This window comes from Marmota flaviventris, chromosome 5, assembly GCF_047511675.1.
Source record: "Marmota flaviventris isolate mMarFla1 chromosome 5, mMarFla1.hap1, whole genome shotgun sequence".
NCBI classification, from domain to species: domain Eukaryota; kingdom Metazoa; phylum Chordata; class Mammalia; order Rodentia; family Sciuridae; genus Marmota; species Marmota flaviventris.
The window spans coordinates 88,934,021-88,958,106 of NC_092502.1; the positions used below are offsets into that span (position 1 = coordinate 88,934,021).

At 33.0% G+C, this 24,086-nt stretch overlaps 1 protein-coding gene across 2 annotated transcripts in view; it reads left to right on the forward strand.

The window, feature by feature from the left end:
* Mctp1 (multiple C2 and transmembrane domain containing 1) overlaps positions 1 to 24,086 on the forward strand; it is a 531,756-nt gene that overhangs the window by 307,051 nt on the left and 200,619 nt on the right. The window contains exons 5-6 of one of the 2 annotated variants that reach the window (XM_071612401.1): positions 2,419 to 2,530; positions 11,483 to 11,521. In XM_071612401.1, coding sequence (XP_071468502.1) covers positions 2,419 to 2,530; positions 11,483 to 11,521 — 151 coding nt within the window. The remainder of the gene's footprint in view (positions 1 to 2,418; positions 2,531 to 11,482; positions 11,522 to 24,086) is intronic. The other variant, XM_071612402.1, reaches the window with a different exon arrangement.

The following is a 24,086-nucleotide window of genomic DNA, read 5'->3' on the forward strand; positions in this document are numbered from 1 at the left end:
TAAAATGTGTACTTTGCTTCAAAAGCAGCAACTCTCATCACCTGAATCTAGGTAGAACCTGATTTTGCCATCACTGATTACAATCACCAGGTTGCTTTCACTAGGTTACTAAGAAGTACTCCTAAAATGGAGACAGATTGATTATATTTATTCAGTTACATTATCATTTTTGACTAATTATAAAGTTACATTATTATTACTAATATTAATCATTCCATGCCCCTAAAACAATGGGCATCGTAGTTTTCAAAATGAATTTCAGCATAGAAACTAAGAATTGATTATATCATAGAAGGAAAAAAAACAAATTTAAAACAGTGCTGAAATGGGTTTCAAAGGAGCTGTTGAAATCTTCTTTGAAGTTTATAAGGAGAAGGAATTCCTGTTTTGAATGATCACGTGACATCCTGTGATAGGGACAGTGGAAAGCAGAGATGCAGATTCATGGGCCAGATCATTTTCTTATCCTATAAATGTAGATGAGTAGAGAAACATATGTGAGAAATCCCACTTGTGTATTATAGTGAGCAAGGTTTGAACACAGGGATAGCTTATTGGTCTTCCAATGGTCATTTTTATCTCAGACAGGTAAAAAGAACAGCCTTTACTGTATTTCTGACATGTTCTCCATCCCAACCTAAAGGCTAAGCACTGGCTTGACATAAGGATAGAACTTAAGTAACTACTGGCTTTGCACAGTAGGATGCATGCTCAGTGGTCATATATGTGGTCCATGATGATGAACACAGCTTAAACTAGTATGGACTGTGCTGTTCCTTTACAAAGACTGCAATTATTTTCTCTGTTGACCTCTGCAAAAGGATATGAAAATTACTAGAAACTTAATCCCAAAGCATACATTTCTCTTGTTCTCTATTAAAGATAAATCATTGGTGAGAAATAATTTTAAATAGGAAAATATAAGATAATTAAGAAAATTAAGAGATTATATATAAGCATCTGATGTGGATTTTGATACATTACTTACTTTATGTAATTAATAATTTATGTAGTTAATAATTCTCTTCCCTTAAAACCATGTACACATCAAATTACCACTTTATAAACTCATATAATTTAGTATACCACTTCAATTTTTGTATAAATTAGTGGAATTTGGGTATAGAAAAATGGATTATAATAATAGGCACATAGGTAATTATGCTACTATATTATGTTTTAGTGTATCTTTTTGAAGAAAAATAATAAGCATCATAAAGCAATTGCAAATGTTCTGAAATCTTTATCATGTAATCATAAAACATAATAAAAATTTCTGTTAATTGTTATATGTACTCATTATAGGAGAAGGAATAAAATCAAATTGTTATACTATATATACTTATATAGTATACATATATATTTACACATATATACTAATGCTTAATAGATTTTTTCTAAATAAAAAAACAAATTGTTACTATAAAACCATAATGATTAGTTATAGATAAGTTAGTATTGGAGCAATTTGCATCACAACTACTATAACATATGTGTAGTATTATTCTGACAGGCTGTTTATGGTTCAGTTAAAATCTCTGACACCAAAAAATTGTTCACGTTTTTCATACTATCATTCTTTGACTTAATAAATTAAGGATCATGTGAAAATGCCTAGTATTATAATCTTGGCATTGACAATTAGCTGTGGTTTTCACTCCTGATTGTATGAGAAAGTTATCTGGGGAGTTTCGTAAGTATATCAATTTTCAAGTCCCATCTCTGATACATAAAACCAGAATCCTCAAGAGTAGAATTCAGGAATATTCACTTTTTAAAAGCTTCCTAGTTGATTCTGATATGTAGCCAGAATTGAACATTCTTACTTGGACCAGCCTTCCACAATAAGCCCTCTCCCCAGCACTAGAATTCTGCACCAAAAATTAAGCTCCATGAAGACACTGAGCTAATCTTGGTTTTTGACCACTGGTTTTTACCCAGAAACTAGCAGTGTGTGTCATTTAATGTGTTTAACGTGCACTTTGTGAACAAAATGCACACTGAATGACTCAACAAGCAAGGATACATTCCAGGCTGGCCTACATTTCAAGATTCTTTTGTTCCAAGATCTTTTTGTTCCGTACTGTTTCACAGAAACTTAGGTTTATGGTAGGCACTAAACGCTATATGTTCAACATTGATTGAAATGTGCAACAAGATGTTACCTATGCATTGTCAGCAACCTTTTAGAACCCCACGAAGGGCAGAAATTTATCCAATGAATTCAAGTCTATCAATTGATTTCAGTTATTGGATAAGTTAATACATTGGTAATATTCTAATGATAGCAAATATTGTACCAAGAAGTAAATGAAGACAACAATTGCTTTTCTTTTAATAATAATAAATTATTGATACAATATTTTTGTCTTATTTATTTAGTGACTATTCAAAAATTCTAAATATTTTATATCACAGGTCCACAGATGTGACCCTAACTCTGAAAGATCCCCACTATCCTGACCATGATCTTGGAATCATTTTACTCTCAGTCATCCTTACCCCTAAAGAAGGAGAATCCAGGGATGTGGTAAGTTCCCCCACCCCCTAGTACGAGCTCTTTCCTTGCTCTCACTTGTTCGAATGATGTAAGCCTTCTTTGGATCCAGAGGTAATAATAAAGAGAAGCTGCATATGAAAATCTGGCCTGTTCTTTGTTTCTGTGAGTATCGGGGGATTGCTAGTCCATGCTTATTGTGTCTTTTTAACTCAAATTTCCTGTCCCATGCTCCAGATCAGAACCTCTTGTTGTAAATAAGGAACAGATTTGCATCATTTTTTATAATTTTATTTCTCAATTTCACATGTGTTACATTGTAGACAAATATTAGTGTTTATTCGGGGAATACATTTACAAGTGAATTGAATATTTGGGATTCCACACTGAGGTATCCAGACCCTGCTATTTTGAGAATATTGTCAGGTGTATCATAACAAAGAAAATGAGGTGAAATTATAACAGAGTTTCTGCTTTCTGGTATTTGTTGACTGAATGATAAGTGAGTACTTTCCATCTTCTCTATGGGCTTCCATATCGATATGACTCATTTTTCAGCTCTAGCTGTCTGTACTTCCTTGCACACCATGCTGCTATGAGAAACTAACAAGGAATGCAGAGGAGCCAATTACTCCCACACTGTTGAAGTAACATGAAACAATATCAGGTTTGACCCACATCAGTATGCTTGCCAGTGCACTTTCTGCCACCACTTACCAGAGATTATTTATTAGATCAAATGTGCATTTATGTACCTGGGAACTACTCTGCTTGTAACACATTTTTGTAGTAGACATAATTTTTTAGGTGAGTTCAAATACTCCATTTCATAAATATGGCTGTCTTAAAATAATGCACTATTAAAATTAATAATATGGTCTGCTGAAAAAGTATTATTGACATTTTTATCAAGTCTGTAGGTAAAAACAGTGAATTTCAACCTCAAATTAAGAATTGTTTTAAATTCATTGAAAAATTCACCTCTTCAATAATTACTTCTTTCAATTCTTCTTTAAAAGTTAAACAATGAGCTCATAAATTCCTATAGGTATGTAATATTTTGCTAAAAATAGGTTAAATGTCTATAGTCACCAAGGATATTTTTTGTTTGCTTTTACAACAAGTATTACTAAATATCACCTATTGTAAGAACTTAGGTTTGTATGTGTGCAGATGCACTCATGTGCAGATGGAAGGGTAGGTTAGGAATATTCAGAAATAGAAGCCCATGATCTTAGAAGTAACCAGTTGGAAAACATTATTTCACCCAGCACAAGTCAGTAAGTACATCCTAGCTGGCTAAATCCACATATAGAAATAAATTATAAATGTTTACTTTGTGCTTTATTTGAATAATCCTGCTATTCACCAAGAACCTACTGTAAGTCAATTGTATGCTAGACGCTGAGGATACAGTAGATCTTGGGTTCAGTGGAAAACTCAGGACTCAAATAATCACAGAAGGAAATGTAAAATGACCACCTGTTAAGTGCCACAAAGGAGGTACATGTTTCTGAAAGACCAACAAGGAAATTTTGTTCCAGTCAGGTGTGTAGGGATTCTCTAAGGAAGATAAATGGAAACTGAAGTATGAAGTGTGAATAGTATTTAATAAGGTTTTTTAAAAAACATAAGAAGTATTTCAAGCAAAGGAAACAACATATGCAAAGACTCTGTGGCTAGAGAAACCAGTCTATATTACAAGAATTGAAAAATCACTGAAGCATGCAGGAAGGAGAACCTTAAAAACCATGGTCAGTCATGGTGCATAATGACACTGGAGGGGAGGGAGAAGCCCCAATTGTGGAAAGCCCATTGGTCATGTTAAGGTTTGTGGTCTTTTCCCAAAGAGTAATTAGGAGCCATCAAAAGTTCTGGATAAAGGAAATGACACAATCAAATTTTCCTGTTGAAAATATCTTTGTACTTGCATTGTAGAAAACAGATCAAAAGGGTAAGAATGGATGCTTGTAGACCAATGAGGAGGCTATTGCAAAAATCCAGGTAAAAGATGACAGAGGCTTACATTAGAACTGTCAGAGGCAGAGATAGAAGGAAATTGGCAAGTTTACCGGTAGGAGATAAAAATCAACAAACTTGATGACAGTATATTTCTGCATTGGGGTTCTTTGTTATGTTAATGAAGGACAGACAGCACTTCACAAACAAAAGTAGTGAGGTGCCTGAGGTTCTGTGTATCCCTAAACCATCCAAATTTGCAATATTATTGAATATTGGAAAAATACAGCAGCTATAATGCTTATTTGCGTGATTTGATGATGGATAGTCTACTCAATTTTTACATCAAAGGTATCTTTATTAAATATTCTAACATCAAATTGAGAGTTTGAGTTATCAAATTGGTAGGGGAAAAATCTTACGGTGAAGCTACTACTGAATTTACTTAAATCACATAGATATATGTGTCAAAATAGGAAAAACAGTTCTCAACATTATTTTCTTTTTAACAATCCTTGCAAAAACACTTCAATCTCTATAGATACTCAAACTTATCTTTATCTTATTCTAATTAGAATAAAATCATTTAAAACCATTAGAGCACTCAGGAGCTTTCTTATCAGTGAGCTTTCAAACATGAATACAGAAGAAAACAGGTGGGTTATATTAAACAGTTGTATATCAAAAGCCTGGTTTTATTTACCTTATTTTCTTCTTTTTTTCCATTCTCCTTCTTATCTCTCTCCAGCCACATCCTTAACACAAAGTTGTCCTCCTAAGAGCCCTGTGCCATTTTCTTGACTAAATCCCATTGACTACCCCAGATGTTTTTGAAAGAAATCCTTTACTGACAGATATTTTTCATTCACTGCCCCACTTCATGTCCTCCCCCTTCAGAGTCTCAAAGAGCAATGGATTTATTCTGCTGTGTGAACTGGGAAATGGTGTCTTCTTCCCTCCCGTGCCAATACTGATTCTCCTCTGGCTTCTTTCTTTCTCATCAGAGAAGCAAGTGACTTAGCCAGGACTCAGCAATGGTTGCAATCCATACCAGAGCCAGCTTCTGGCTGGGGCCATACTCACTGCCCAGCCTGACCTCAGTCACACCTCAGGAGGCAAGGAGAAAGATGACCAGTGAGGCTATCCTGGCTCCCCCTCATGGGTTTAATCCATAGATAGGGCAGGGTCTTGTCTGCAGAGAAGCAAGCTGCGACAGGAAAGGGGAAGAAGGATAAAAGATCCTCACATAAAATTCTGCTAAGATTCAATATCCTAGCTAGTCTAATATCCTAGATTTGAATCTGGGTTTCTAAGTGTTTGCTATCCATACATTATGAAAATTTCCAACAAATACATATAAATTTGTTCTGTTGTCATTGTTTTTTGTTTATTTGGTCTAAGTAGAGGTTCTACAGCCACTTTTTTAAATGCTCTCAAACTAGTTATTACATCCATCAACACTAGTTATTAAGTTTTAAAACTCTGCACAAGGACCCCATATGTGTAGGCATCTATTGAAAAATAAACTATAACCCAATACTATTCCATCATAAGAAAGGATGAAAATCTATTGTTTGTAGCAGTATGGATGGAACTGGAGGCCATATGTTGATTAAAATAAGCCAGACACGGGGCTGGGGTTGTAGCTCAGGGGTAGAGCACTTGCCTAGCACAGGTGAGGCACTGGGTTTGATCCTCAGCACCACAAAAAAAAACAAATAAAGAAAATAAAGGTATTGTGTCCATCTACAAATAAAAAATGTATTTAAAAAAATAAGCCAGACACAAATAAGATAAATACAGCATGATTTCACTCTTATATAGGACCTAAAAAAGTTGATATCAAAGAAATTGAGAGAAGAACGGTGGTTGCCAGAGGATGAGACAAAGCAGGAGAGAGAGATGGAGAAAGGTTAATCAGTGGGTACTTAGTTACAGTTCAATAGGAGCAGGACGTTCTGGTGTGCTCTTACATAGAGGGGTGACAATAGATTACAATAATCTACTAAATATTTTTTAAAAGATGCAAGAAAGAATTTTGATTATTTTAGCTATCAAGAAATGGCAAGTGTTTGAAGAGATAGGTAAGCTTATCCTGATCTGAACATTAAACATTTGTGTGTATGTGTTTAGAAATATCTCATGAGACCTATAAGTATGACAACTTTTAAGTGTCGATTCAAAAAACAAAACAAAAGGGAAAAAATCCAGTTATGTGCCAGATTCTGGAATTCCCCCTCCTCCTCCTGCTAATTGTTCAATGACCTGTGACTGCTTCTCTAATTAAACTGAAATTCCTGATCAACTTTAAGGCTTTCTGACAAACAGCATAACTTCTGCACTTGTAACTTGTGTCTGAGCCACACAAACTTCTTCAATGTCACTTGTCCTTCCTAAAATATGCCTACACTTCAACTCACCTCTATCTTCTGTCCTATCATCTTGGGGAGGGGATATATATATATATATATATATATATATATATATATATAATTATTATATATAATGCTTCTTATGATAACTTCTATCAAATTTTATCAAGCTTTCTGTACCTAGAAGTTGTTCATTGGGTTGCAGATGTATCTCTACAAGAATCAAAGGGATACTTCAAAGGACCAGGGGATAGTATTTAAAGTATTTTTATCTTGTTTCAATATACACACCCTTCAGTTTGTCACAAATTATATTAAATTATGATTCAGTAGTTATTTAATTTTCTCTTGTAAGTTCTTAAAATCGTTAACACATTAAATGATAATCTGATTAAAATCAAGCTATATGGCTCTTCCCAAGAGAAAAGAAATGATTAGAAATGATGACAATGAATTGTAAATACATCACTGTTTTTTCTTCATTTTGTAATATGTCTAGTATTAGCTATTTTATGTTTTTCTGGGATAAGTTTGAAATTTCTTGATTAAAGACAATCAGAGATCCAATTTGTCTTCAAATTAAATTATCTTATGCCTTAAATATATAATGTACTGCTTCGATGAAAAAGGCATATTGAACTTGTACAAATTATCCATGAACAAATCTTATTTAGAGAAATTCAATTTCAAAATGCACCAAATCAGAAATCAGAATGCTTCACAATGGCATTTAATATGAATGATATACAGAGAAGAAATACAGGATGAGTTTGCATTGACCCTCATATAGCAAAATTATAAGAAGAGTTCTGTTCTCTTAGATTATTAGCTCAGAAATTATTTTAGGCTTTTGGAACTGAATAGTTCAATTCAAAAAACACATATTGGGATTGGGGTTGTAGCTCAGTGCTCATCTACCACATGTGAGGCACTGGATTCAATCCTCAGCACCACATTAAAATAAATAAATAAAATAAAGGTATTGTGTCCACCTACAACAACAAAAAAAAACTTTTTTAAAACTAAAAATCAAAGTAATAACAAACTACATGTTCATTTTTATGCCTGTGTTTACAAAACTCTGGTATTTATACATATTAAAATGGAAAAATGGAAGATATGAGTTTAAGACCCTTTAAATCCTATCAAATAAGAAATACCATTAACATTAGGAAAATGCTATTAAAATTAGAAAGAGAGTAACTAGAAATATAGAGTAGTCAGTAATACAAAGTGCTAAGATTTCTAAATCAGTTATCTTGTGAGTTTTTTATGCACTGTTAAATACTGACAATAGGTTCCATGAATAATGCAGTTGGGATGATTTCTTGTGTGGATTGCTATACTTCTGGAAATCAGTAAAATTAAAGAATGAATTAAAAAACCTATCAGCCTACTGAGTCTACCAAAGCCTTGACAACTTGCAATGTCTAATTTCAGCAATTTGAGAAGTATGATATGAGTAATAGCAAATGTATTATATAGTTGCCAGTATTAAAATTTTCTCCATTGACTTCTTTTTATAAAAAATCCCAGATGTGAAACACACATACACACACACACACACACACACACACACACACTTTTTTTTTAAAGTCTCCAGCATTGTGTGTACAAGAACCCAAAACCTTCATGGGGGGCATGCTGATGTGTTGCATGGCACAACTGTCATTTCTGTTTTGATTGCATGTTCTGTTTTCGAACCTACAAGGGTATGCAGTTCATATATGTGTGTCCTATATATGGTATTTCTGTCTGATAGTGTGTTTGAGTTCTTTCTGGCTCTTTTTCTAGCAGAGTTCAATCCACAGCTTTCTTCATTGGAGAATTTGTGAAATAAAAGTGAGTTAATTTGTGTTACACACTCTCTTAGATAATGGAGGCATACAAATTGCTTGGCTAAGGCTAAAAAGTTAGAAAATTCAAAGAAACATATGGATTGGTCCTAGTTGACCTTTAATGAATTTTAAAAACATATTTTTACTTTAGTTTAATTTTTTATTTTTCAGAATTATTATCTAGCCAAAATTTGGACTACCTGCAAAATAATTAAATATGTTTTATAAAATGCTTAGACTAATAATTCTATAATTTTGTTTGTATGTTAGCTTTATAATTGCCTAAAAAATATCACCACTACAGAAGATGATAATGGAAAATGAATTGAGATTTGTAATCTTTTAAAAATAGTCATTTCTGCAGCTCTATCAATAGCTATTTTATGCTACTTATTTCTTTTATTTGTTTCAAGGAAGGTTGAGCTGCTAATAATTATTAAGTTTAATTTTAGATACTGACACTTTCGAAAACAAATTCATATGTTTCTCAGCTGAACCTAAGATCACAGAGCAAAAAAAATTTATTTTTCTAGAATTTGCTTCATCTCTTATCTTTAACATTCCCTGATCTTTCTTCTCTAACAGATGCCCCAGATAGCAAAGATAACAGTTTTAATAGTATTCTATTAAATTAATTTCCTTCTTAACATTTCTATTGTTTTTATTTTCATTGAATCTACCTTAATCCAACTTTCTAAAAAGAAAAGGGAACCTGGGAACTTAATCTATTACTTAGCTGGTAGGCTTGACAAAAGTGGCAGAAATTTTGTTATAAAATCTGGAGCCATTGTGAGAATCACTTGACTCTAATAATGTAACTTTAGATACTGAATCAGGAAAATGAATGGTCCTCATAACTGTCAAATCTTTTGTATTTCAACTCAAGGAACTAATTGAATTTTTTTCTTGTATCAGTTTTCCAATTCTGAAAATTAAAGTCACACAACCTGTTCATAAAACCCATTTTGAGAGATAGGAAAAAACACCATCCTCATATTTTCTTTTACATGTAGAAATTAGTCACATGCAGTACTCTGACTCAGAGGAGGTAACTTTGCCCAGCAGTATTGAATCAAGTGTTGCAGTGAGATTCCATTCTTCCAATATCCCAAACACTTTTTTCATAGCATAGCACTTCTTACAGAATGGAATTGCATAAGATTCTTAGGTGCTAGATGATGGTGGTTAAATAATCATGAGTGATGGGGTTTTATTCTCACTTGATTTGATTTAAAACATTGTCTCTAGAAATTATCATGCAGTCCATTGAAACTGTGCTTTCTGAGAAAGTTGAATATTCATTATCTGACTCTTAATTAGACAGTTTTTGTGAATATGGAATACATTAGCGAATTCAGTTTCCAAATGCCTTTTGGTGGTGGAGGATGTGGTGATATTGGGTGTAGTGACGTGGATGACTCACTTAACATCAACAACAAACACCTAGCATAAGTCCAAAGGATATATATATCCACAACCCCATGATGGAATTTTTTACTTCAAAATGAATCAGACCTTAGTTCTTAGAAAACAAAAATGTCCCTATAATAGTAATTGATAGCACTGTTTTGCAGTTTCCTAGATTCATTTGAAGAATGGATAGGGGAGTATTAGAACCTTAGGAAATCTATTACTCTTCCATGTTTTGGTCAATATCTAACACAGAGTATATGTAGGGAAAAAATGCCCTATAAAGCCATTATCTGCAAACAAAAGGATTTTTTCATTATATTTGATAAATTTATGATTTTCTTATTTTCAATCCTGAAGCCTCTACATGGTTCCAATATCTTGGTGCAGGGCAAGGGTAGCTTTAGTCTTATATTAAAATCTTGCCTTTATTTTTTGTTTTTTGTAGTCCATGAGTGGTTGCTGAAACAGCCCTCCTTTATAGTGAATTCTGCTGAAGGAGATACAGTTCTTAAAAGCACCAGGATGCTTCCTTGTTATACAAATACAATAAGCATTTTCTATAAGCTATAATTCTTGCTTCAAATATTCCCTATTCTCTACTTCATCTGCCTCAAAGATAATGATAAAACTAAGACATGGTAAAGAGGTTAATCAGAAAGGTTAAAAACTTAAGGTTCACTGAGAAGTTTTTAGTAGAAAAGAGAAAATAATTTTGAAAGGCTTTGGGCTTCACAGTTTACTTGATGCAAGAGACCAGTGATCTCAGGCACTCATCACAAATCTCTAGAACTTTGATTAAAACATTTGCCCATGAATACCTCTTATTATGACACAAACCTAAAGCTTGAAGAGTAGGTTTGGGTTGAACATTCAGCAGGAGATGCATGTGTAGCTAGCACAACATGCAGCATTTCCTCAATAGAAAGCATTTTGTAGTCACTGATAACAAAGATAAACCCGATGCAGAGACGATTCTAAGATGTCACCAAAGCCACAGATTTTAATTGTGTTTGAAGAGAAAAATTATTACATATCTAATAAAGCCAAACACACTTCAACTCCCACCACCAAAAGGAACAGTTGTGAATCATGAGATTCAGTGTATATTTTCAAGTTGATAGCTAAGGAATTTCAAGTTTCCACTCTATTTAAATATATTGTCCCATTTCTTCATACAAAGAATAAAGCAAATGAACTCTTACCAGAAAGACTGCTTGAATGTTAAAGGTGCTGCTCTAGCTATGTATATGTGAAAACAATTTTTTTTTGTCTTGTGCAATTGTTGCCGAAAACTGTTTGCTGTTTAAGGAGCTAATAAATGTTATGCTTCCTCTAGAAAACAGTGGCTGCCCTGTTCTCTACTAGAGTGAAAAGATAATGAAAATGCTTTATTTCATTTACAGACAATGCTAATGAGGAAGAGTTGGAAAAGATCAAGTAAGGTAATTCTTAGCATGTGATCTTTCAGCTTTTCTTGTTGAGAAGACTATCAGCTGCTTCCCCAAACCCCTCTCATACTTCCTCAAGCTATACCACAGAGTCGCATCACTATTCAATTGTTATTTTTTTTTCTCCATAAACTTTAAGCAAATCATGCAATGCTTTCCAAATGAACAGAAATCACACCGATAAGAGCATGTGAATCATTCTCCTATTAAATTCTGATCACTTCTCAGCATCATTCTCAGCATCTGGTCTCTATTAAATGTACAACAGGGTCTAGAAAATCATTTTGCTCCCAGAATGAAATGATGAGGTGAGGGCAAGGACAACTCCAGGTAGAAGGAAGATCTATGAAACTTACTGGTTTTGTTCATGAAAAACTGAGTATGAGATTTTTTTTCTAAACTCAAAAAAATCACTGTATCGTGACTTTGGAGTGTATAATGAAAACAATTTTTCTTCATTGTCTTTCTCACTTCAAGAAATACATGGATCTTGGGAGTGAGGGGAATTTATGGTTCTTGCCAGGTACTAAAAACTCTGGCTCTCTCCTTAAAACTTGTCAGACACATAAGATATATACTGAGCTTTTAATTTATTCAGTGGTGATACCACTTTTGGACATAGATAAATATAAAGATTAAACTGAACTTTTAAATAAATATATCTTCCAACAAGTCAAACAGATTTTATTTATAAAAACTGCACAAATTTCTACTTAAAATGTTAATATTCCTTTTTAAATAATGACTAATTTTTTTAGACCCTGCAACATGACAATCTTTTTTCTTCCATTCTGATTGAATCATCCTACTACTTACATTTTTCTTTAATTTTGTCATTTTTATTTATTGTGATTTAAGAAAATACTTTTATTAGTTTTTAATATTTGTGATAATGGATTAATCTGTTTCAACAAGTGTTTCTTAAGGACAATTTCTCTCCAATTCTTATAGCATTGACGAACAAAAGATAAGTCACAAAAAGGTTAGATCCCCAAAAGTGCTTTTTAAGGAAGTTGCTGAGTATTTCTGACTTGGCATTCACTGTGTTGTTATTAAACAAAATAAAGTTTCAAGAAATTTTAAAGAAATGTTTGTACTGTTCACATTTGTTACTTTTTCTTTGTAATTATATTTTAAAATAGTATTATATTAAGAGTATATATACTTTTAAATGCATATAATTTGACTTTTGATATTCTATCTCTCTGATGATACATTTGTATAGAACCCAAAACAATCCATTAATAATATAGTCATATTTCTTCTTCCAGATGAATTTAACATGTAATCCTGGAAAAGAGTTTGACCTAGTATTTAGTATCAACTAGTGGGAATGATTCTGTTTGATTTTAATATAAAAAAGAATAGAAACATGGGGCTGGGGCTGGGATTGTAGCTCAGTGGCAGAGTGTTTGCCTAGCACTTGTGAGGCACTGGGTTTGATCCTTAACACCTCATAAGTATTAAAAAAAATAAAATAAAGGAATTTTGTTAATTTACAACTACAAAAAAATTTAAAAAGAATAGAAACATTCTTTTTAAAAATACATTAATTTTGTGTTTAAATTTAACCTTCAGGAAAAATTCACATATTTTATTTCAATCTACAAGAAGATTTAAAATGTATAGTAAACATCTACTTACCATTATTTTTATATCTAAACTTGGAGTTTTTATTGTTAATAACCCATTTGTACTTTCAAAATGGTATGTTTTTCAAGCTTGCCACTGAACATACAGATTCCCTGTGTCTAACCCAACACTCATTTGAGTATTTGGCAGTTTATATTTAGTACCTGTGTTAATATTACTTTGGGGGTTAGTCTAAAGGATTTTCAATTTGGTAAAATTTAATGGGGATATTGAATGCTGAATGAGTTAAAATCAGTTTGCTCATTTTATTTTCTTTTTCTATGAGACCACAAGGAACACTTGCTAACTCACTCATTCAACTTTTCACTGTGCCCTGAAACATTTGCCATATGTATCATAATGTTGTAATTAAAAATTCAGGCAAAATTTGACATTCAACTACTACCTCTACTTCCTCGTTTACCATCCTTCACACAGACTACCAACTTGGAACTGCTCCCTGAGTCCTGCAGTGAAACTGAGGGAAAAGTGACTAGACTGAAGTTTTATAAATGTTATTGTCACTTTTTATAGAAATGGACCTCTTCTCTAATTATTTCAACATTCCCCTTGAAGAGTCTCATCTTAGAATTTTTTTCTCTTTTTAGTTTTGGAATGTTTTTTCATTACATTTAAATACAGGTATTTATACTTGATACAACTGTTCAAAATCAAAGGTGAATTTTTCATTAAACTTAAATCATGTTCTTCTTTGGAATCCTGATTTACAGGAATGAGGTATCCTGTATTTTGATGCAGGACTTTGAAATATAGCCTGACTTTGAGCATCATTGAAGGATATAAAATCTGAGAATTAGAGATTTTGTAGCAAAGACTTAAATTCAGCCAGGAAGAGTTGCTTCAGATTCCCTGTAGCATTTTGACTGGGTACTTTCAGAAAAGCATAACTACAGAGGGAGAAAGCTAATTTGATGTTACTTTTAATATGCAACTCTTAGAATTTCCCATTACTTACATGTCTTCTTGTCATTTTCATCATCCTGAGTTTGGGTGATGAGATTTCTTTTTGCATTTTATTTATCTCACTTCTGCCAATAATATATTATTTTAATGGAAATTTTATTATTTGTGGCATTCACATAATGGGGTTTGTATTTACTATTGAAATCATTGGAGGAGTAGCCAGCTTAAGAAGTGAGAAATTATAACTGCTGTTCAGGACTAACTTATTTGGAGTAAATGTGTTATCACCTAAAAACAAGTGATGGGGGGAAGCTCCTACACCTCTGAAGAGCAAGAATATGTGAAATATGTGCTGTATTTGAATGTTATGCAAATCAGAAAACAGTTATGAATTCCATAAGGTCTCCTCCTCTGGGAAAGGTAGCATCCTTTGAAACAGTCTGGTTTTCCCCAGGTACACTTTCCATCATGCACATTTTAAATTGTGCCTCACACTCAACTGTAACAGAAGAATGTTATTTTAAGAATAAAGGAATCAATTTATCCCTAAACTTGGGCAACTAGATAATTATCCTGGTCAAAGAGTTACACTCATGTGACAAACTGCATTTTGGCAGATAAATGCAATATTTTATTCTTTAGAAGAAGCTTACCATTGATAATTTATTCTAAGGTTAAATTATTCATCAAGAAAGTTGCATGAGCTCAAAAGAGAAGATTTACGTGTATTTTGTGAATAAATTTTGTAAGATCAAGCCAAAATGGAAAAAAATAATGAAATAATTGTCTCTATCAGACAGCAAGCAGTTACGATTTTATACCATGTATGTATGTCTGTGTTTCAATTCAGAAGAATGAATGTGTCCATGGATTCGGGTGCTATAATAATTTATGTATTTCAACAAATTGCTTAAATTATCTGAGAAATACTATAGTGATAATATAAAGATATACATGTTCCACTCATGACCTTAGTAATAGTTTATAATTTTCTTTAAGAAAAAGTTCATCCTCTGAAAAATATAATAAAGACTACTATGATGATCTCATTACCATATCTACTGCTACTTAATGGCTTCTTTCTTTTTTTTCAATAGATCTTTTTTATAACGACTTTATTATAATCACTTAGCATAACAAATGAACTATAAAACACTTTGTGCATTGGTTGAATGAAGCAATCTTTAACAAGACTTTTCAGCAAATATATATACTTTAATTTGAGCTAGAGACCACTCAACTTTAAGTTGCAGGGTGTAGTTAAACTTGACATCTTGAGTGACTCATTAGTAATGCAGTGGAAATTCATAAATGCTTTAATTTAAGTGAGGGGAAAAAAACAGATTAACACATAACTATCTCACACAGTCAGTCAGACTGCCGCAGTCTGGCTGGGCACAAAATCACGAGCCACTCAAGCAGGAACAAAGTTTATTTTTTGAAACTGCCGCCAATGTCCGGTACCGCCCGGGAAGATTTTTTCCACCCACGCCGCATCCTCCCGGACCCAGAGAGAGCTCCTCCCCCGGAACTCCCTCCTACTGTACTTCCCCAACCAATGGGAACTCTCCAGGAGTCCCGTAGCCGGCCTAGGTGAACAGCAGGAGTCCAATATCCATATGAATGCAAATCTTAACATAATCATATCATCTCAATGGCTAGCTGGCGTCACCTTTCGACCAAAAATGCCATGCATCATATACTTGGCTCTTAGCATCAGACATACTGGGGGAAAAAGATATCAATTAACAATTACCAGGTTCTTCCTATAAAGAGTTCAGATCCTGACAAAGAGGTGATTTTTTGAAAATCTGCAAAAAATTAACAATTTATTGGTAACATACCTTCTCAACCAGGAGTGACCAAAATGGTTTTCTTTGGTGCATCATTTCAAATTATTATGCATATATCTTTGAAAATGATATATGGTTATTTGTTTTTGAGGGAAGCATATCATTTTATTTAAAATTTTTTGCTTTGCTATTATTTTTACTTTTAAATCTGTGTTATTTGGAAATACTGTAAATTCATTCTCTAATTAAGATGCCTGAGAATCCAATCAACAAATGGTGAACAGCAATGAGCAATTATGATGAAGGAGAATATTTTGACTCTAGTTAACCAAACTCCTGAAATTTGTAGTATGTTTATTTAGAACAAGTATTATTGTAATCCCAGTAAACATTTGATTATCCTACAAAATACATGGAGCCATAATTAAATTTTATGTTGTGATGACTTTTTTTTTTGCTGTTTTGACAATACTTCCCCAGAGGCATAAAATTACATTTTTAAGTATTATGATTCATAACTACAGGGATTTGCTATAATGATGGCATTATATTTATTTGACCACTCCTGTTGAATTTTTAAAATATTGTGGGTCCAAAATGAGTTGGCACAAAGTGAAAGGACAAAATATAATCTCAAGCAGAGGATGGATTCTACCACAACTGTGATCTAGGTCTATCTTGGTGTTCAATGTGGGATTGCAGAAGAGGTGTTACATCATAGGCGTGTAACCAAGTTTCCCAGGATCATTCTTTCCAGGCTGATAAAAGGGGGAGAACTAATGTAACTGGGCTCCAGATAATGGAACTAAGAGCAAGTTCTCAGATTTACATGGCCTTTTAATTTAAGAAGACAGATGATTGATAGATTAAGTTGAATTCAACTAGGAGGAGATTTATGAATTTTAATGTACTTTGAATCCCAGTGAAAACAATTCATAATTTTGTTAGGAGCCTGCTACCAAAACCTTGGCCCACGTAACTGTTGATAGAGCTTAGTTGATATCACAAGCCATTCCTATTGATAGGATGGAAGCATCCAGCAGCCATGGTTTTGATGAACAGTGATTCCAGTCTGACCAGGAAAGTTTATGTAAATGATTTACTCAGATACTTACTTATTTTTTAATCTCTTGAATGCCAAATGATTTTTTTAAATTTATTTTTTAGCTATATGTGGACACAATATACTTGTTTCATTTTTATGTGGTGCTGAGGATCAAACCCAGTCCCTCATGTGTGCTAGGCAAGCACTCTACTATTGAGCCACAGTCCCAGCCTGCCAAATGATTTTTATCAAAAGGAATTGTGCTCATATAAAAGCACACTCATATAAGCAGGAAGGCTTGCTGACTAGATTCTTATACTTGAATTCCAAGGTTTATAGTTTCAAATCTATTATGATTGTCTTGAATTTTGAAGAATGAGTGACTTACAGTACTATGTGATATGTTTAAAGGCCTGTACACATTAAGGCTAATTTGATTCTGCAATAACTTTCCTATGTGCATTTATGAAAATACTCCAGTGACTCTCACCATCATGAATATCCACAAGAAATTAATTTTTTTTAAAAAAAACTGTGGATAAATGGCAGAAAGAACAATAGAAGAAAGAGAGCAAGGAATAGGGAGAAGGAAGGGGAAGGAGAAGTACTGGGGACTGAATTACAACTAGATACATTCTATTTTTTTATTTTTTAAATTTTTTAAATGAAGGGTCTCACTAAATTGATGAGGCTGGCCTCAAACTTGCCTTCCTCCTGAAGGATCCTCCAAAGTAGCTGGGATTACAGGTGTGTGCCACCTTGCCTGGCCAAAGTATCACTTTTAACATAACTTTATTGACTAATCCTTATTCTATCTAATACATATTCTGAAGAGATTTCTGTGATTTATTTTTATGTACAACTGGATAATAGTATCATATTAATTTGTTAGGGTTGGGGAAACTATCCTTTAGTTTAATTTCCTTGAGAGTAAAAATGTTATTTTTTAGATTTATAAATTCAAAATATAGTTAATTTTTAGATTATGGAGGAAAAAAATAGATCTAAATAAGATACTACCAGTGGATCTTATTCTTCTAATAAATTAAAAACCTCAGTACAAGCACTCTAACAATTCATTATTTGGAATATTTTCAGTAATTTTCCTTGATCAATTTGCTATCTATATTTTTGTTCTCTTTTGATGTCACTTTATAATTTTAGAACTTTTTAAATGGCAATTTTCCTCACTTATTTGTTTCTTGTCTTGATAAAGATAGAAGTGTAACTGAATATGTATCCTTGCAGTTTAGCCCAAGTCTTTTCTGGAATTCATGAATGGTTTGTGCAGTTTTCCTTGCTCTCTATGTTTAAGTCAGCACTTTTGTTTAGGGTGCATTATCATAATGCCAGGTGTTTTGTTGTCATTATCATTAGAAACTAGTAAAAGGAGAGCCATGGTTGGTCTGTTGAAAATTTCATACCCATGCAGAGCAAACATGGTGCCAGAAGCCACAAGAAAAAAAAGAATCATAATTGTCCATCAACAACTAAAAAAAAATCTTTAAAAATATCCTTAAACAATTTTACTTTTTATGATAAGACTCAAAGATATATTAATAAAAAATTAATAATAAAAAGGTAAGTGGACTTGCTTCAAACTACAGAAACAATCCTCTCAACTTTATTACCACTGATGTCAGAGATGAATAGGATAAAAACTTTGATTTATTCACAAGAGAAGGAAACTTGGTTTCTACTATCCAATGGATTTCCAGGATATATAGATTTTGTTTTTAAATTTTATTTGATTTTATTTGTTTTGATTTGAATACTAATTAAATATTCTAAAAAAACAACATTTGGCTAAATATTTGTTTGTTTTTAGGAACTCTCAGAAAATGAAGTGGTTGGATCTTATTTCTCTGTGAAGTCTTTCTTTTGGAGGGTAATGTCTAAATCCTTTATATTAACATTCTTGATTTTTGTTCTACTTAGAAATTTTGAAACTTGAGTGTGAATTAAGAAATTCACTTTTTAAAATAGGCTCCCAGACAGGTGTATTCACTTGCCTTCTTTATTAAATTTTATTCTAAGTCCTCTAGATAGCTAACTCTTTTATTTCTTCATTTGAAAAAAAAAAACATTAAGAACTTCATATATTTGAAAACTTATATCTTTGAAGTTAGTTCCTTGTGAGACAAAGGCTATTCCAAAGAGCTGGAACCCCAGAGACCTTCCATCTTGGAGATTATTTTCTGCTTCATTTCTATTAAAAAAAATGTACTTGTGTTACATTGATCTTATATAACATATACACTTGATCTGTACAAGACAATCAGTGCCCTTTCTTTGAGGAAAAAAATAAAACCTCTGTGATTTAGAAAAACATTAACTCTGATTTTGATTAAAACAAAAAAAGGTGAAATTTCTACCAAATTAATTTTAAATGCCATTGCAATTTAAGTTACTCTTCAATTATTAAAGTCTTATGAGCTTTGTCATCCATTTTTTTCTCTGCTATTATTTCTGCATCATATGCAGCATGATTTGCTATTAATACACTTAATTTAACTTTGCCTTTAAGAGTGTCTCTCTTTCTTTGAAAATTCACACTTGGTACATGATTATATAGCAATAGTCACTACCATGGAAATGCTATAATCTTAGGGCTTTGCTATTTTCCTTTCTTGGCTCTCAAACTGCTCATGATTGAAAATAACCTTTTTCCTTAGAATTTTAAGATATGGTGCAGTGTTTCTTAAGCAGTCTGTCAGGTTCCAGATTAAGCTATGTACTGATCATTGAGCAAATATAAATCAAGTCTTCTCATCCCTGCCTGCTTTAACACTTTTTTGCACTTTTATTACTGCAAGACTATTTCAGTGATTATAGCCTCTTCATTTGCTTTCAGTTCACTGCCTTTGCTGAAGGTATTCTATACATATGCTGAAATAATCACAGTTCATCTTACGAGTTCATGCAATGTCCATGATCACACAAGCTGTTTTTGAATCATTCTATGACCTGAAATGGAAAATGGCTTTTTGCAAACATTTTTCACTATCTATTAAGTTCCACAAATGTGGTGTGAATTCACATGGAACACTTATTTGAGAGCAGGATTTGAGGGTGTTCTGTGTTCTGTTTGTTCTCTATGCAGCAAACATGCAGACTGGCAATTAGTGTAGATTTGCCACCAGTATCAACTCTGTAATTAATACTTTTTCAAGTCTCCCTTTCAAGTGACTCTTTCAACATCTTCTTCCTACTTTGCTGTTTCTAAATTAGTCTTCCATTTATCAGTGCTTTCCATTTGATTATATTCATCCTTAAATATTAATAACCTTCTCAATTGCTTAAACTGTGTAATTTAAGAATAACAAATATACAGGTTTAAACGATAGCTGTTTTGTGTCCAAGGTATAGCAATAATGCTTTTTCATGGGAAAGCAACAACAAATGAGTGACAAATGAATCTAGTCACAGACAGAATATGTGGGGGTCATTTATTTTACCAGTGAGGAAACAAAGGCCCAGAGAAATGATATCAGTATCATCAAGTACTCAGATGGTGTGATCAGAACCAATATTTTTCTGTGAATGCCACAGAAATAAATGTTTTTGAAGAACTCACAGCAGAAGCATTCCTCTCTTGAGTTGATGAATAGAATTCATGAGTAGGGAGAGCAGCTCCTCTGTTGAGGAGTTGCTGCGTTCGATGTCCCATTTACAAAATCAGAAAATTATTGGCCACAGCTGGATGAGTGTTATCTCACATATTCACATAAAAAGCCCACTCTGAAAACTTACCTTGTGGCTTTTTACCCAAGCAATATTGGTATTCTGATGAGCTTTTAATGGGAATGTATATGAAAGGAGGTTTCCTAGGAACACTTTCAGATATGCTCAGAAAAAAAAATCTTGCATGAAGAGTGTAGGTGTGTTATGTAAGTTAAATGAGATGTGATTTGAAAGAAAGTTTTATCTGCTTAATTTATAAGTATAAATACATGTGTTCAAGAGATGGCAAATGAGTTATATGGAGTGAAACTAAATCCTAGCAATAAGTCACTTAGCTGGAATGTCAGGGCTACTTGCTACATCTTAATTTTCTTGAGAATAAATTGTATCACTGATATGATACAGACATATTCTAATTTTTAAAAGCATAACAGTTTAATTCATCAAAATATCGTGTCTTAGAACACAAAATATTAAATTGTGGATATAACAATTACCATGTTTCTCATGAAACAATAAAAATTATGTGAAATCAAATCGGATTATTCTAAGTTAGAAGTTCATTAATTTAACTTCTCATTAAGGAGAATAACTTAGAATAGTTCTTTCAAATATTTAGCATGCTTATGTTTCTTACTATTTTCCTCCACCTAACAAACATCTAGACACTGATCACAGAGTTAATTGCATGAATCATCATACAAGAACAATGAATTAAAGAGAAATGTTAACATTTTTTAAATGGAAGCAGCTGGGATATTTCAAAATAAACTCACCTAAAAATGGAGAAGAGGATTATGCCAGGCAAAGAAGATTATATACAAAAATACAGAACAATGGGAGTTACGTCAGAGCATCAGAGCATATCTTAAGGTCAATCAGAAGTGTTGTTGGAGGAAGACTACAGACTAAGGAGAAGACTTGTCAACTTTGTAAAACAAAAAAGTGATCCTGAGATCCTGAGCTGTGCTGAACAACTCAATAATCTATGAAATACCTCCCCAAATGGTCTGATAGTATTTCCATTTTTAGACATGAAAATAAGAGTCTCAAAACTATTTGCAGCTGGGCATGATGTTGTACACCTGTTATCCCAGCTGCTCTGGAGACTCAAGCAGAAGGATTGCAAGTTTGGCCAGTCTGGGCAACTTAGCAAGACCTTGTCTCTAAATAAAATAATTTAAAAGGTGAAAGTGTAGCTCAGTGGTAGAGCACTTGCCTAGCATGCTTAAGACCCTGGATGATACATATATATTTTTTTAAAAATTAAATTAAATTAAAATATATATTTTTTAATTAAATGTTTCCAAAGAAAATGTCTCTGTACTCAAACCAAAGACTATTATTCCTTTCCCTGCATCATTGGTAGAAATTTGCAGATTATTTTAACAAGCCAAGAAAATTACAATATATATGATGCTATTCTATAAGTATATACTTTGAAGGATACAAGAAATGTTTAAGAAATTTTGTTGATCCACAATTGAAGTTAGAGAGGGTAGTTAGAACACCTCAGGTAAACATAAAGAATTTCCTAGCACCACAAATTGTATAAAGAAGCAATAAAAAATACAACAGAAAATGAGAGGATAAAAATCAAGAGAACTTCTCTGAGGATTACAATGCCAGAGAGTCATCTTCTAAGAAGAAAGGGATTGAAGCTTTATTGTCAGCAGAGACGCTTGGCTTTCGTGGCACAAAACACTGGGAGGGCTTCTGCAGAGGCAATCCTGCTTGGAGAGGATGGAGGACTGCAGAACAAATCTAGTTGTTGGACTTCATCATCCAGGTGCAATTCACTGGAGTGAACTCTGCAGGAAAAGGAAAGGATAGGACATGCCCATGCCTGGGATTGAGCCAATAATTGCTCCACACTCTAGTTTCTGCAGCACAAAACAGTCATTCTTGGCTGTCATTATCTCTTTTTTGTAGTGGTGTGTGGATCATTTGATTAAATAAAAGCTTGTGCCATCTCTGTGCTAAAAATAGAGAAAAGAGCTGACTCCACACATGCCTTATTGTAAACACACTTTTACTCCAGTTTCAGTGTCTGGGTCTCATTTGGAAGGATTAGTCTTTACACAGGTAATACAATCCAGGATAACAAAAGCCAAGGATCGTTTACAGTATCAGGGAGAGGATTGGTATAACTGTGCTCCCCTAGTCACATGTGGAGTCTAAATAGATTTGGTTTAGGTCTTGATTTATTTTTAAATAAAAATTTAGACAAATAGGATATATCCTATTATTAGTGGTCCAGTTTTTCAAGGAATGAAACTAGTAAACTTAAATAATAAGAGTGGGAATACAGAGGTGTTGTCAAGCTATATGCTAGATTGCACAACTTGAGTACAGTCAACTCTCATTTGCTTTACCAAATAACATATGCCAGTTATTTTACTTCTTTTAAGTCCCCATTTAGTTTTTCTCAACAATTTATAATCAGACTATATTTAATCTAAATGAAAGACAAAAGCAATCTGAAAAACCTGTGCTGATTAATTATTTTTTCTTTCTTTTTTGTATCATAAACTTCACAGATGTCCAAAAAATGAGGTATAGTGGGGGAAATCATAGGTTAGTTGTCAGTAACTCCACAATCAAATCTCAATCTTGCTATCCTCTAGACATTTGGCTTTGAGAAGGACATTTATCTTCTCTATGCCTCTGTTTCTTTTTCTTAAAAAAAAAAAAAAGAATGTTTGTCATGAAAAACACTGGAGAATGAAAACTTCAGCATATAATAGCTGCTCAATAAATGTTTCTGTGTGACATAACCTATATTTCAGATGTCCTATCCAGTCCTCCCTGCTGATGTCATCAAAGCTATTGCTTCCCATTTCTTCATAATAATACTCAGAAACTCTATAGCTGCTTTAGAAGTCCTTAATGCAAACTTTCAACTCCATCATGATACCTTCCCTCCAGAATTTCCTGTTAAGCTTTATCTTTCTTAATCCATCTCTTACTGCTCTTGGTTTTAGTAGGGAAGGGATCTTTTTGTTGCTTTTCTTAAAATGATAACCAAGGCAGCAAGAAGATGTCTTACATGAGACAAAATTCCTATTACTTTGCAGATATTTCTTTGATCATTACAAAAGATTTTCATGTGGGATGCAAGGTTAACATGATCATAGATAGTTATTACTTATCTATGTAACATTTATTCTTCTTTAGACCTATCATTATTTTGACATTGGGAAAAATTATTCTTTCTATGATTTCTCTGATGGTGTTTATTTTCTATAATGATTCTATTAACAAAATCCTGAAACCACTTCAGCAGGATCTATCACCATATAATCTTCGGGCTATATTTTATTTAAAAAGTAGCTGTAACTATAAAGATGTCCTGGTGTTTATCTTCATGATGCTACAAGACATTTTCTGATAGTGACTTGAGAAGCAAGTACATACTTTTCAAATAATATTTTAAAGTAATTCTAAATCCTCATCAAAATGAGGGGTTAGAGTGGTGCAA